Below are 12,880 nucleotides of genomic sequence, written 5' to 3' on the forward strand. Positions count from 1 at the left end.
AATATAGAGAATTTTTTACTTTTGACCCTTCAATGTACCAACTAGATTCATTTTCTGATAAAACGAGGTACAGAAGTCGAAAATCGAAGCACTTTTACTAGTTTTACTGCCCCAAAACGTGATGACAGACACAAAAAAAAAACGTACATCATAGTAAAATCAATACATTTCTCGATCCGCTCAGAATCTAATATGTCATTTTTTTCGCTTTGTTTTTCATGAGCCAAATTGTTAATTTGAAATAAATAAATAGTTTTAATTTATTAACAAAAACTAATTACAGCGGACACTGTTACAAAGCCTTAGGACATGGTATACATTATTATGATCCAAGTACAAAACATTGTTGATTACACATTAATATAATATAATAGTAGGTTAATTGTTGAGCTATATGTACAAATAATTAATAAAAAAATAATAATACAGTAAAAACCCTCTATAACGTACATATTCGCATGGGAGATTGGACCAAACATTTTTCCGTTATAAAGAGTTTTCAGTCATAAGGAGGATTCTGTTTAATAGAGGGTTTTACTGTAGTAGGTTATGGATAGATTAAATTATACCTATGCATCAAGGAAAATATGAAATAAGTTTGTTCAGTGCCATCTATCCACCTAATTCAGTTTTTACTTAAGAAGGATCAGACTTGGGCATAATATTCTATGATTTGAAGAATGACTGTATAGAGTTTGAGACAGTCAAAGCCCTGGGGGCCCTTATATGCTACAATTCAATAAACAACTATTTCCAATATAAAAAATAAATTTTTTAGTTAGAACTAAAAACAAGACACTGAGTGTGACTATTATTAATAATTATAATTATTACGATGACTGAAAATATAATTCAGCCTTCAAGATATACAAATATCAAGGAGGAAAATAATAAAATTAAGACGATTGGAAAGATTTATAATTTATTTTCTATTACACTAGACTAAAATAATATACAAAGTTAGTGTTTAAATTAAACCTGGATCATTGATACAATCTTAAAAAAAATTCCTTAAATCATTTAAAAATTTGATATATACTTTTTGTTCATACTGTGTACTCAAATCAGAAATATTTTCAATAAATGTGTTGGATATGCCTTTCTCTGCTAAGAATGTCTTCAATAAATCATAGAGATCCTACAACATAAAAATAAAATTATTAAAATAAGAATGTTTATAAATATAATATTATAATATATTATAGAAATGTTAACAATTTTAAGGCATTGGTAAAGTGCCCAATAATTTCGGTAAGTTATGTAGGCAAACATGTACATTATTTTATATGCTGTACACTTAATTAAGCGATACTCTATTTCAAATAAGTTTGAAAAGTCAAAACAAAAACATGTCACTATTTGTATATTATGTACAGTCTCGTTGGTCGTTATTTGCTGCTAGCTACTGGCCAATTACAGAGATACTACAATTTTTTAGGCAGTTTTCCCAGATTTATTTAAAATAGAGTATAAGACAGTCAATTTTCCCAGTCCTAACCTAACCAGTGCTTTTCAAAACTTGTGTCCTAGTATCCCAAGGCACTTCCTAACCTAGTGATTTTACCAGGTTCAACCATTTATATAATATTATGTCTAAAAATTTAACTTTAATAACACTTGTTTAAAAATTTTAATTTGTTTGGTTAATATAATATTTTAAATGATAATTTGTTAACAATTAACGTCATCACACAAGTATAAATAACATAATATTAATTAAATTTAATCAAATTCTTTTCCTAGATTTTATAAAATTTTAACAGGCTATCCTAGATCAAACTTCCAGAAAATAAATCTGCAGGTAAAATAAACAATATTAAATGAAATTTATTGTTATTAAAATATGTTTGTAAATTTAATATGATTCACCATATTTATAACTAATAATTTCATTACTTATTTGATTTTAGAATTATGGACATTATGCTTTTTTTTAGGTAAATTTTGATATTAGCTTTAAAAATGTATATGAAATTATAAATGAAAGATGAAATACATTACACCACATACCCATGTAAAAATATATAACTTTATTAATAAATGATCAATAACATTTAGCTTAAAAAGGACTATGACGTATATACTAAAAACTAATAAATATATATTATAAAATATTTAATTTCTTTTAAATCGCTAAAATAGCGATGGTAGAAAAGCAAAAACGAACGTTTGTTTTTCTTTGAATTGAGAGTAGATTCAGTATCTGTGCATCTATGTCTGTTATTTCTATGACAATTTAACAGCTGTTTATTATCATTTGAAAATGCTTTCGACTATCATAAGTCATTATTAATCAACAATGGATAATTAATTGTGGGCATAAACATAAAGAAAAATTTTAAGTGGTTTTGTTTTTTGGTTTTCTTATTCAGGACTAATTTTATTATTCAATAGATAATATACAGAAAATGTTGTTTATGACCTTTTGCATTTCTACCATTGATATATGTATAACGTGACCATAATTTTTTTCCTTCAAAGCGGGACACCTGTACATTTTAATAAGAAAACCATATAATTTTGCGTAAAATAACAATTTTTTTTATTGAATAAAAAACATTGATTGTTTATATGAAAAATGAGAATATTATATTAATCATAATAGTCTCCCAACAATTATGGATTTTAGTGTTTCACAGTTTATATAAAATATGTAGGTATGCGTCATATACTGTTAACTGTATAGATACAGACAGTCTGTATAAATGTATGATTGTGATATGTGATCAATAATTAATATCTACCACATGTCGACTTTTCATAAAACGGGACATTTTTAGGTTATTTGGGGACGGAGGGACACTTACCTCGAAAGCGGGACTGTCCCGTCCCAAGCGGGACGTATGGTCACGTTATATATGTATCGCCTAAACAGTACTTATATACCCACAAAAACAAAATATCAATGAACTTACAGCGTCTAATGTATCTCCAGCTAGGGCATATTTATTGTCCGAGTATTTGTTTTCATAAATAGTTACTTCATCAATGTGAAATACTTCATCTGTAAAATTGTAAGATTTAAAATGTGAAAAATAAATTATGATAAATACAGTTACAATTACCATTTGATTCATCTAATTCTGGGTTTTCAAAATTGTTGGCATATGAACAATTGAATCCAAGAATAACATCACCTCGAGTTATATCTATTTCAAAATCTGGCTTAGATCTTAAAGTAACGTTATCTACTCCTTCAGTTTCTTCTTCTGTTACTGAGTGGTTGATATTAAATTTTATGGCAATTCTATAAACAAACAGGCTTTTTGTTTAGAAATTTAAAATACATTTATTTAAATGAGTAGATAAAATAATATGGTCTGATAATAGTACAATATAGTAATTATACTACTACTTAAATTTTAATTAATTTAGAAAATTCACAGAGGTAAAATTTGATTTTTGGTTTCATTCAGGACTACAAATTAGAACTTATTGTAATATTGTTTAAATATTATATACTCCACGCCAAATGTATGTGTGGTTGGTGAATTCTACCTACTATTAGTACCACTTGATATATAAGGTAATGTTCACACAAAAACTGCATTCCCATAGAGCGCTAAATAAATTTGTGGTACCAGCTATAGAATGCTAATATCCATACATACATTTGGCGAGACTAGAGTAAATTTTTTATAGTATAAATCCAAACAAATTAAGTGATTTTTTTTAGAACTTGACATTTTATAAATTAACAGGCAGTTGAATCAGTGGCACAGCTAGAATTTTTTCAAAGGTTGCATAATACAAACTATCACAAAATTGTTATTAATTTATTTATTAATCCATATAGGTATTTAAGATTAAATTAATGTACTTAATAAACTATTTAATACTGCCAAAGGTCTGGACAAAAGGATACTCCCATAATGATAGGCCAATGGATGCGTTATTCATAATAATATGTAAGTATACATTCCATAAATAATATGTAGATACACCTAATATAGTTTTTTTCTAAAGGTTAGGTTGGGTTAGGTGCCTAATAAGTTTCCAAAAGTAGTAATAAGTTTATTACATATGAGTAAAGAATTTAATTTATGGTACCTAGAAGACAGGCAGGTGTCTAAAATGCTATAATACGAGTGACACAAATATCTAATTGTTTATAAAATCAAGATTGTTTATAAAGAGTCACAAGTAATAGACAGAAGAATATGAGTTTTACGTTTCATCCAAAGTTTTTTTTGTCAGTTCTACTTCAGCACCATCAGCAGATACTTGGAATCCTTCGAATGTTTTAGGTAAATGTGATTTGTCAGACGTCTGTTCTTCACTTTTTATTTCATTATCCAAGAACTGTAATAATTCTTTTTCAACTAAAACAACAATGTGGTTAATGTTAGTACCTAAATTATATTTTAAAAATTCATCATATAATAAGGATTTAAGATTACAACAATTAAAACAAACCAGATGAATGTGCAAGCCGTGCGTTGAAAGGTCGTATTTGATCTGAATTTCCTGTTGCGAACCACAGTGACCGATAGATGGGTGCCGTTGATATATTTTTGGTACAGTTATTGACGACCACATTAGAAATTCTTAGGGTAGATCTCAACGATCTGATTAAAGTATTCATGATTAGTGTTATATTAAAACACAACGACAATGAATAACGTAACTAAATATAAAAATAAATTCTAGTATCGATTCTAACGATATAAAATATGCACTATGCAGTAATTTGAGTAATTACTAAAATACTAAATACTAATTTAAATGAAATAATATGTCATGTGCTTCACAATGGATATGGAGCATGGAAGATGAAAAACAATTTCACCGATTCGCCGACTGCACGAGTATTATCAATAATTATCATCACAACCATAGACATATAAATATATTTATATGTCTATGGTTTCTACCTGCTACCGCGTATCATTATTATTATAACATAACCTCAAATAATTGACTTGCTTTTTTTACCCGCGAAATTTGTATTTCGTTTTCGTATTTTGAATTTTTCATTTTTTCATACACACGAGCGTCGGAGCGTCTAGAGCTTAGATTATAAACAAAAACAATAATTTATTTTTATTTAACCAGTAGACCTTATGTTGACAAAAATTTTAATGTATTTTTAAATACTGAACGAAGTGATGAATGTATTGATTTTACAATGATGTGTTTTTTGTGTCTGTGTACAGCATAACTAGTCGAAATAATGCTTCAATTTCAAACTTTGGGGGTGGTTTCCGATGTAAAAGTGAATATCCTTGGTGCATTATAGAGGTCAAAAGTAAACATTTTCCAACAGTTTTCAAAAAAATCAAAAAAAAACAAAGAAAAAATGACAGAAAAACGGAAATTTTTACGCAAAACCAGTTTTCGACCAAATCGATTTTTTTATCTGGTTTTAATTCAAAAACTAATCACTGTAAATACTTGAAATTTTCACCAAATGTTTATCTTAGTGATATCTATATACAGTTTAATTTTCAAAAATGTTTGACTTTTTTGAGTTATTTATAGACCACTGAAATTTTCAATTTTGTTGAGAATTTTTTTTTGAAGTGCCGGTAAAAAAATGTTGGACGACCAAAAAAACTTGAAAATTTAATACAAGGTTCCTTATGAGTTGTTCTTATTGTAGCTAAAAAAAAATTAAAAATCGTAAGTCACAATATTTTTTTATAAGCGTTTGTAGTTCAAATTTTTACGAAATCTGTCGAAAACGCGAAAATTTGCAAGTAATTTTGAAGTTGAAAAATCATAAAATTTTTTGTGTTTATAACTAAGGATTAAAAATACAACACTAAGTTTTCTATTAGTTTTCCTTCAAGTAGCTATAGAGAAAAATCGAAACATCATTATAGGAAAAATTTTAAGTGCGTTTGAATTTTAAATTTTTACGAAATAGCGTAACGATAACGATTTATCCTCAAACAATTTTAAATATTTGTAATTATTTAAAAAGTATAAGTCGTAGATACTTGAAAATTTCACAAGTTATTTAGATTGGCATTTTATTTACATGGTTAAATTTTAAAAATATTTTGACTTTTTTTGAGATATTTATAGACAACTGAAATTTTCAATTTTTCTGAAAATTTTCTTTTGAAGTGTTGATAAAAATTCTCCAAATTTTCTAATTTTGTTGGTAGGTATTGAGATACAACAGAAATAAAGATAAGATCAATAATCGATTACGATAAACGTTATTTTGTCTTATTTAAAATTTTAAATATATATCGTTGAGAACATTTTTTTTACATAAATTGTTTGAGTAATTAACTATTATAAGTTGTTTAATTTTTTAATTTTAAATATAAAAAAAAAAAAATGTATAGCATATAATTTTAGATTCTACGCGCAACGATGAATGTAAGTATTCATTTTACAGTAATGTGTTTTTACATTTTTTTTTTTTTTTGTAGTGTACACGATAAGTTTTCGAAATAATGCTTCGATTTTCAACTTTAGTAGCTTTTCTGGTTGAAAAGTGAATCTAGTTGGTGTATTGGGAGGCCAAATTTTGAAATTCCCATTAGTTTTCAAAAACACTCGGAAAACCCCCCCAAAAAAAAAAAATAAGGAAAATGGGAATTTTTACCAAAATCAATTTTTATATTTATGTTGATATTTAAATTCAAGTATATATATTCAATACATTTCTTTCTCTAAGCCAGTAGCTAGAATACATTTTTGTTTAAAGCAGTAAAATTAAGAGTGAAGTCTGAAATCTTACAAAATATGTAATACACTCTCACTGTATAAAAATTTTTTGTACACGAACTATTAAGACTGTAGTAACATTTAAGACTCCAAAATGCATAAACAATATAGTATAGAATATCTTTGAAATATTGTTTTTATTTTTTTGATATCACTTGAATAAAATAAGTTATTATTGTTTTAAAATTCATTTTTCTTGTGTTTTTCAAACTTAAACAATGTTTTCTGTAGTTTTATTATCAATAACATAATAACGAACTTCACAGCCATAGTTCTCTTTTTTTTTTTTGTGAAAATGTTGTGTCTTATAGTATATGACTGTAGCCTATTCAGCTCTTTTCCACGTAAAACAATTTTTGCTATGTTTTACATTTGTTGACAACACATGCGGGCATAGCGTCCTCTTGAAATTTATCAAAAAATGTATATTAAAAAATAAATACATTTGATCTTTTATACCTGGTAATTTTATAAAATTGTATTATTATTTGTTTGCTTCTTGAAGCACTCAAAAAGTACGGTTGTGAAGTTGGGTGACCAACGCTGGTAACTAATTTTCGTACGACTTGTGATAAGATTCCTTGTATACTCGGTATATTCTAGGCGCTCATAATTTATATTGTCGTTAGAAGTGTCTACTTCCATGTTCAAACCACAAGAGAGCGCAAGAAAATACTGTGACCGTTTCTCAAACCGTTTTAAAAACTGGTGCCCTGGCGTAGTTTTTAATTTTTTCCACCAAGTTTCCAGAGGAGTCGAAGAACTTAACATACATATTTGAAAAGACAGCAAAATTTACTATCGTAGTAATAAAGTAGTTAAAAGTTGTAATAGATTATTAAGTAATTTTATATAACAAACCAACACCCAAGTGGGCCAAGTGACTGTTTTCTGAACGCACGCGTAATAGGTACCCGCGTGTGGTTTCAACTTATTTTCAACACTATTTTTAAGTTAATTTTATTGATATATTATTACACTCTTGTTTGACGTGTTTATTATTTCCATAAACGGCATAAACTAATTACAGTAAATACCCCCAAACGAGATTCAAACCATCTAACTTCACAAACAATTCAGTCAAAAACGCTGATTACAAGTCATCCAAGTATATTTTTTTAATTTGCGAATTTATTGAGATTTGACGTTGGATATATTTTATAAGGAACACTAATGTAGTTGTGGATATTTTTCGATTGCATAAACACCACCAATCACAATATGGATAGGTAGGTAAAGCATTTAAATAAAATACAACTAGATAGTTACATAACTAAGAAAATACTTACATTTCCAAACAATGGTTGAACTACAGTATAATAAACAGAAGTAAACATACCTATTTCAATAAAATGTGATCCCTAACAAATTACATCATTAAACTTTTAGACAACGTATATTTGTTAGAAATTAGAACATGTATTAGATTTTTAAGCAATCTAAAAGTTATAACCTAACTTTCTATTATTATTGGTTCGTTATATATCATAATGCTAGATATGATGGCAATATGTTCGGTATGATTTTCGCGGTAATGACGTCAATAGAATTTGTTTATATACTTTTAAAACAGATAATTATTACACGACATAGTGAAATATCTACCTTATTGTTTCAATGTAATAATACGGTACTCCTAAAATTGAATTAAACGCAACTCAACGTACAAGATTTCTTATCATTAGTCCTTCGAAAAACAGTCACCTAGCTTTGGTCACCCAACTCCACACTCATCAAAAAATATTATATTAAAAAAGTACCTTCCTATCCTTACTTCCTTCTAAGACAAGAAATCCAATAGCGATAGGTAATCATGTAACTTTTTTATCATTACAATTATTTCAAAAATTCTTAAATAATAATAATAAAAGTATTTTATTTGAGAATATCCAGCGCTATACATCAAGTATTCAAGTTATACATTATTCATATTATCTACCTACAAATGTAATTGCATATAACTTACTTTTTACATACCTCCAAACAATAACACAGCTTCGACTTTTATTTATAATGGTACAAATATTTATAATAATAATAATTTCTGGTAATTAAATTGTTCATTAATAATTTGGAAATTTAAACTATTTTTTTATATTCTTAGGTTTGTGTTAGGTACCACAAAAACACATTGTATTTATTATGAATAAAAACGAACATTACAACTATTGAACATTTTTTGCTAGAATAATAATTTGTTCATGAAATTAAGAACATCATTAATATTTATTGTTTATTTAAGTCATTTTGAGATGTATGAAAATATAAAGTTTCAAATGTGTAATTAGTCAAAACAAAAACGAACTAGAAATCAGAAATTGATTTAGATGGTATATTTTAACCTTTGATTGGTCATATCGGGTTTGTATGATTATATGATATTAATCATACATTGATTATTATACCAGTTCAGTCTTGACTTTGACCCGAGACGACCATGAGTGTCTTTTAGATTTTGGTGATCCTTGAACGAATATTTTTCATGTATACTTATTATGTTAAAACTATTAGTATTCTTATTAATTAAAATTGTTTCATTTTTTTTTTTTCAATACGCATGAAGTGAAATTTATGAATTTAAGTTATTTTTTATTATTAGACTATGACCTGATGTGGCTGTCTGTGTAATTATTCTGTGGTGACCAGTTAAGGATTAACATCTATTTTCAAAAATATAATGTTCAATGTTTCAGATATTAATTAATTAATATTTACAAAATTTCTTGAAAAACTACGATGTGAGTATTTGATCCACCATTACACCATTAATTGTATTCTGTACTATAGTCTACAGACATAGGCGTGCGCAGAATTCATTCGCAGGAGATGCCAATATTATTCAAAATAACTCAATTTTTAACTCTCTTAAAAAAAAAAAAAAAACATAAATCAGAATTTTTTCTAAAAAAATGTATTACATAACTACAAAACTCTCTATTACGTATGTGATAAAAATTATGATAATATTGATAGTTTTCACTATTAAAAGTAAAAACATAAAACAAGCTATCTGAGTAGACTGCAGGGGATGCCACGGCATACCCGGCATCCCACCTGTGCACGCATATGTCTACAGATGAATAAACTATAAAGATTATAACCATCATCATCATTTAATATTTAAAAAAAACCATTTAAACTTATTTGAATTTGTTGACCAAATTTTAGGTAAAGTTGTTTTCTTGGAAATTATTTCAAGCATTCCATTTTAACTATTTTAATAAAAGTCGACTGTTACACTGTTACTCCTGGGTAACTAGTAACTACTCCCTTCAAGCATCCGCTACTTATATATCTTATATCGCTCATATGCTTATTGCGTAATTATTATATTTATAGATTGAATATATTTTTAATAAATGCTATATAAAAAAAAATTGCCAAAATTGAATTTATATTATTATTTATAGGGTATTATTGTTGAATTAAGTAAGTTATAAATATTAAGTTATGTAGGTCAATATATGTATTATTTATTATTGATTATAATCTATTTTATAATCAGTGGTATATGTATATTTGTTACTGAAAAATATGATATTCAGTCAATATTTCCAATAATTATTCAATAACAATAATACGTGATTTTGTAAGGAATTGATGTCAATAAATAGTCATTGATGATAGATATATCCAATAAAACATATTTTACTTAATAAGGACCCAATGTATTACCATCGAATTACTAAAGCCTGGAAGTTCAGTTGTGAAAGAATCATCACAGTTACTAGCCTTCATAATAATATAGTATTACCAGTAGTAATATAATAACTTAACGTCTTAACATTGTTCTAACAACTTCTAACACCTTGTTGTTATTATATGTGATATATGATTTCTAATTTAGTCAAAAGTCATAAGGAAAAATACTATTTTGAGATTTCTATACACTACAGAGCTTTCTATATCTTAATAATTATAGTCGTTAATATAATATTACAAAATATGAAAAATATCTATTTTTCATACATACTATAACTATGTGGAAGGACTGAAGGAGTAAATAAATAATGTATAAGAAAACTAATATCGTTCAAAAGAGTCATTCTGTTCTTCAAGCTCTTGCAATCGTATATGTGTTACTATTTTTCTCAGGTATTATTAACAACAAAATAAATAACTATCATGAATAATTATATTTTGATTAATGCAACTGATTTATTTTTTTATTATTTAGCTCCTAACATAAACTATTGTAGTTCAACAATTAAAATAATAACAAGAGATACATATAGTTAATTATAAATAAAATATATAAACATAACGCAGGTGAATATTAATTAATTAGTATAGGTACGTAACATAATTTAAAAAGGTGGTTAAAGATGTATAAGAATAAAATGATTAAGCTAATAATATTAGCTTATAATTAAAATAAAACAATATAATAATATTGATGGGAAAACGTACAACGGTAAAGATAATTATAATTGACCTTTATTTAATAAAGTCGTTAACAAAGACAGGATGGGCTTAAAGATAACAATTAATTCGGAGATAAAAGAAGAAAATAATTTTTACATTTATGAAGAAAAGAGGAGATGGTTTTAGTTAGGAGAAGTAGTTATGGTTTATCGAAATCGGGGATTGTAGAAGGCTAAGGAAAGTTAACTTTGTTTTCACGAGCAAGAGTGACACGTACTCGTTGAATATGACTAATTGAAGATTTAAATCTTTTATACACTGAGCAGCTTTAAGAATTAGCTGGATGACTACCATGGCATATTGCGTACCTGCTGGCAGAAGAGTCTGGTGACTTAGTAAATTCGTTAGAGCTGTGTTCTTCCCCCACAACTGATACATCGTGAAACGTAATTGCAGAATGCAACTGATTTATTTTTATAAATTCATTTAACGTAAATAATATGATTGATACGTGAAAACACATCAAGTTCATGTTAACTTTTCACAACGTGCATGAACCTGCACATTTCCAGCATCCATTGCATTCATCATCTCTTGTACAACTAACGTAATCAAAACTTTGAGAATAAGATTTGGTTGTATAGCACCATTGATTTCCCAAACTGCAATAAGACCAACAGTAGTTGTTGTGACAACCAAATTCACGACATGACTGATCTGCTGCTCTCGAAATTACTGAAACCAATCCTCCAACGGCCGAAGTTACACCTCCAACTGCCGCAACTGCTGGCGCAAATGGACCTGCCGAGAGTGATCCCGCGGCTATAACACCACCAGTAGCTGCTATTGTATCTCCGGCTGTAGCAGCTCCTGCAGCAGCATAATCAGTATCTGAAGATCGCTTTTCAATGATATGACCAGATATAACTATTGAAGGATGAAGAGCATGCATACATATTAATACAAGAATAACAACAGCAAACATATTTTCGAATTTGCAGAGTACCATTTTTTAAATTTGTATATGGTATAAAACACTTTGTTGTCTGAAACTTGGAACTCGCCATTTATACAAAGTCTATGCCACAAGACCTTCCCCACTAGAACTCATTTATTCTCGTGCATTCTTTTGTAATAACTATTAAGCCACGTGGTTGCTGGCTTGCTGCGCTATCAGCCCATTCGGTTATCATTCGTCTACTCAACATCACGGGCCATAAAACCGATTAACAGCATTACTATATTACAAATATCAAACTACCTACATGCAAATTATATATATTAATGTATCACAAAATGTAGATATGGTATTATTAGCTAAATACGTAGGTAATCAAAAGGGCATAGTACCCTAAACAGATTATTTTGTGGCGGCATGATTGACGTCAATCGCACGGCTAGAACCAGTAAATATAATAATAAGACATTTATTGCAACATTATTAATTTTTTACATCACATTTTTTTTTAATGATGTGTACAATATTAGAAAACTAACAAAACCCATGTTTATTTCTCCCGTTTCATGTAATGTACACATACAAATTGCAAAGTTATGTAAATTTTTTTTGCCCAAAATCGCACGTGTGCTTGCTCTGGATTGTTAGCTCTTCCCTGCAGAATCGTCAGAATATACAATTGTTGAATTTTACGGGACATAAGAAATATGGATAAAAATATTGTGCATAGCAGAATATTTATAGAGCAATAAATAGTTTATTTTTAAGTCTAAAATACACTTATTGTGCATTAAATTGTATAGATTGTATACATACTGTTGTAAAATTAAAATTAAAAAAAAAAGCGGGTAAGTCGTGGATGTCGCTCTGCTG

At 27.7% G+C, this 12,880-nt stretch overlaps 2 protein-coding genes across 2 annotated transcripts; both read right to left on the reverse strand.

The window, feature by feature from the left end:
* Positions 1-905: 905 nt before the first annotated feature.
* On the reverse strand, positions 906-4,745 carry P32 (complement C1q binding protein P32). The gene is made up of 5 exons (XM_089222508.1): positions 4,417-4,745; positions 4,172-4,322; positions 3,066-3,247; positions 2,916-3,004; positions 906-1,138 (listed from the first exon to the last, which is right to left on the reverse strand). Exons 1-5 carry the CDS (start codon positions 4,583-4,585, stop codon positions 998-1,000), a joined length of 732 nt encoding a protein of 243 aa, XP_089078634.1. The 5' UTR covers positions 4,586-4,745; the 3' UTR covers positions 906-997.
* Positions 4,746-10,316: 5,571 nt separating this feature from the next.
* Positions 10,317-12,105, reverse strand: LOC107174050 (uncharacterized). Its single transcript, XM_015524851.2, has one exon. The coding sequence runs from the start codon at positions 12,056-12,058 to the stop codon at positions 11,591-11,593; it is 468 nt and encodes a 155-aa protein (XP_015380337.1). The 5' UTR covers positions 12,059-12,105; the 3' UTR covers positions 10,317-11,590.
* Between the last annotated feature and the right edge of the window lie 775 nt (positions 12,106-12,880).

The sequence above is a fragment of the Diuraphis noxia genome, unplaced genomic scaffold (assembly GCF_037042655.1).
Source record: "Diuraphis noxia isolate RWA-SAM2 unplaced genomic scaffold, SU_Dnox_SAM2 contig0003, whole genome shotgun sequence".
Lineage (NCBI taxonomy): Eukaryota > Metazoa > Arthropoda > Insecta > Hemiptera > Aphididae > Diuraphis > Diuraphis noxia.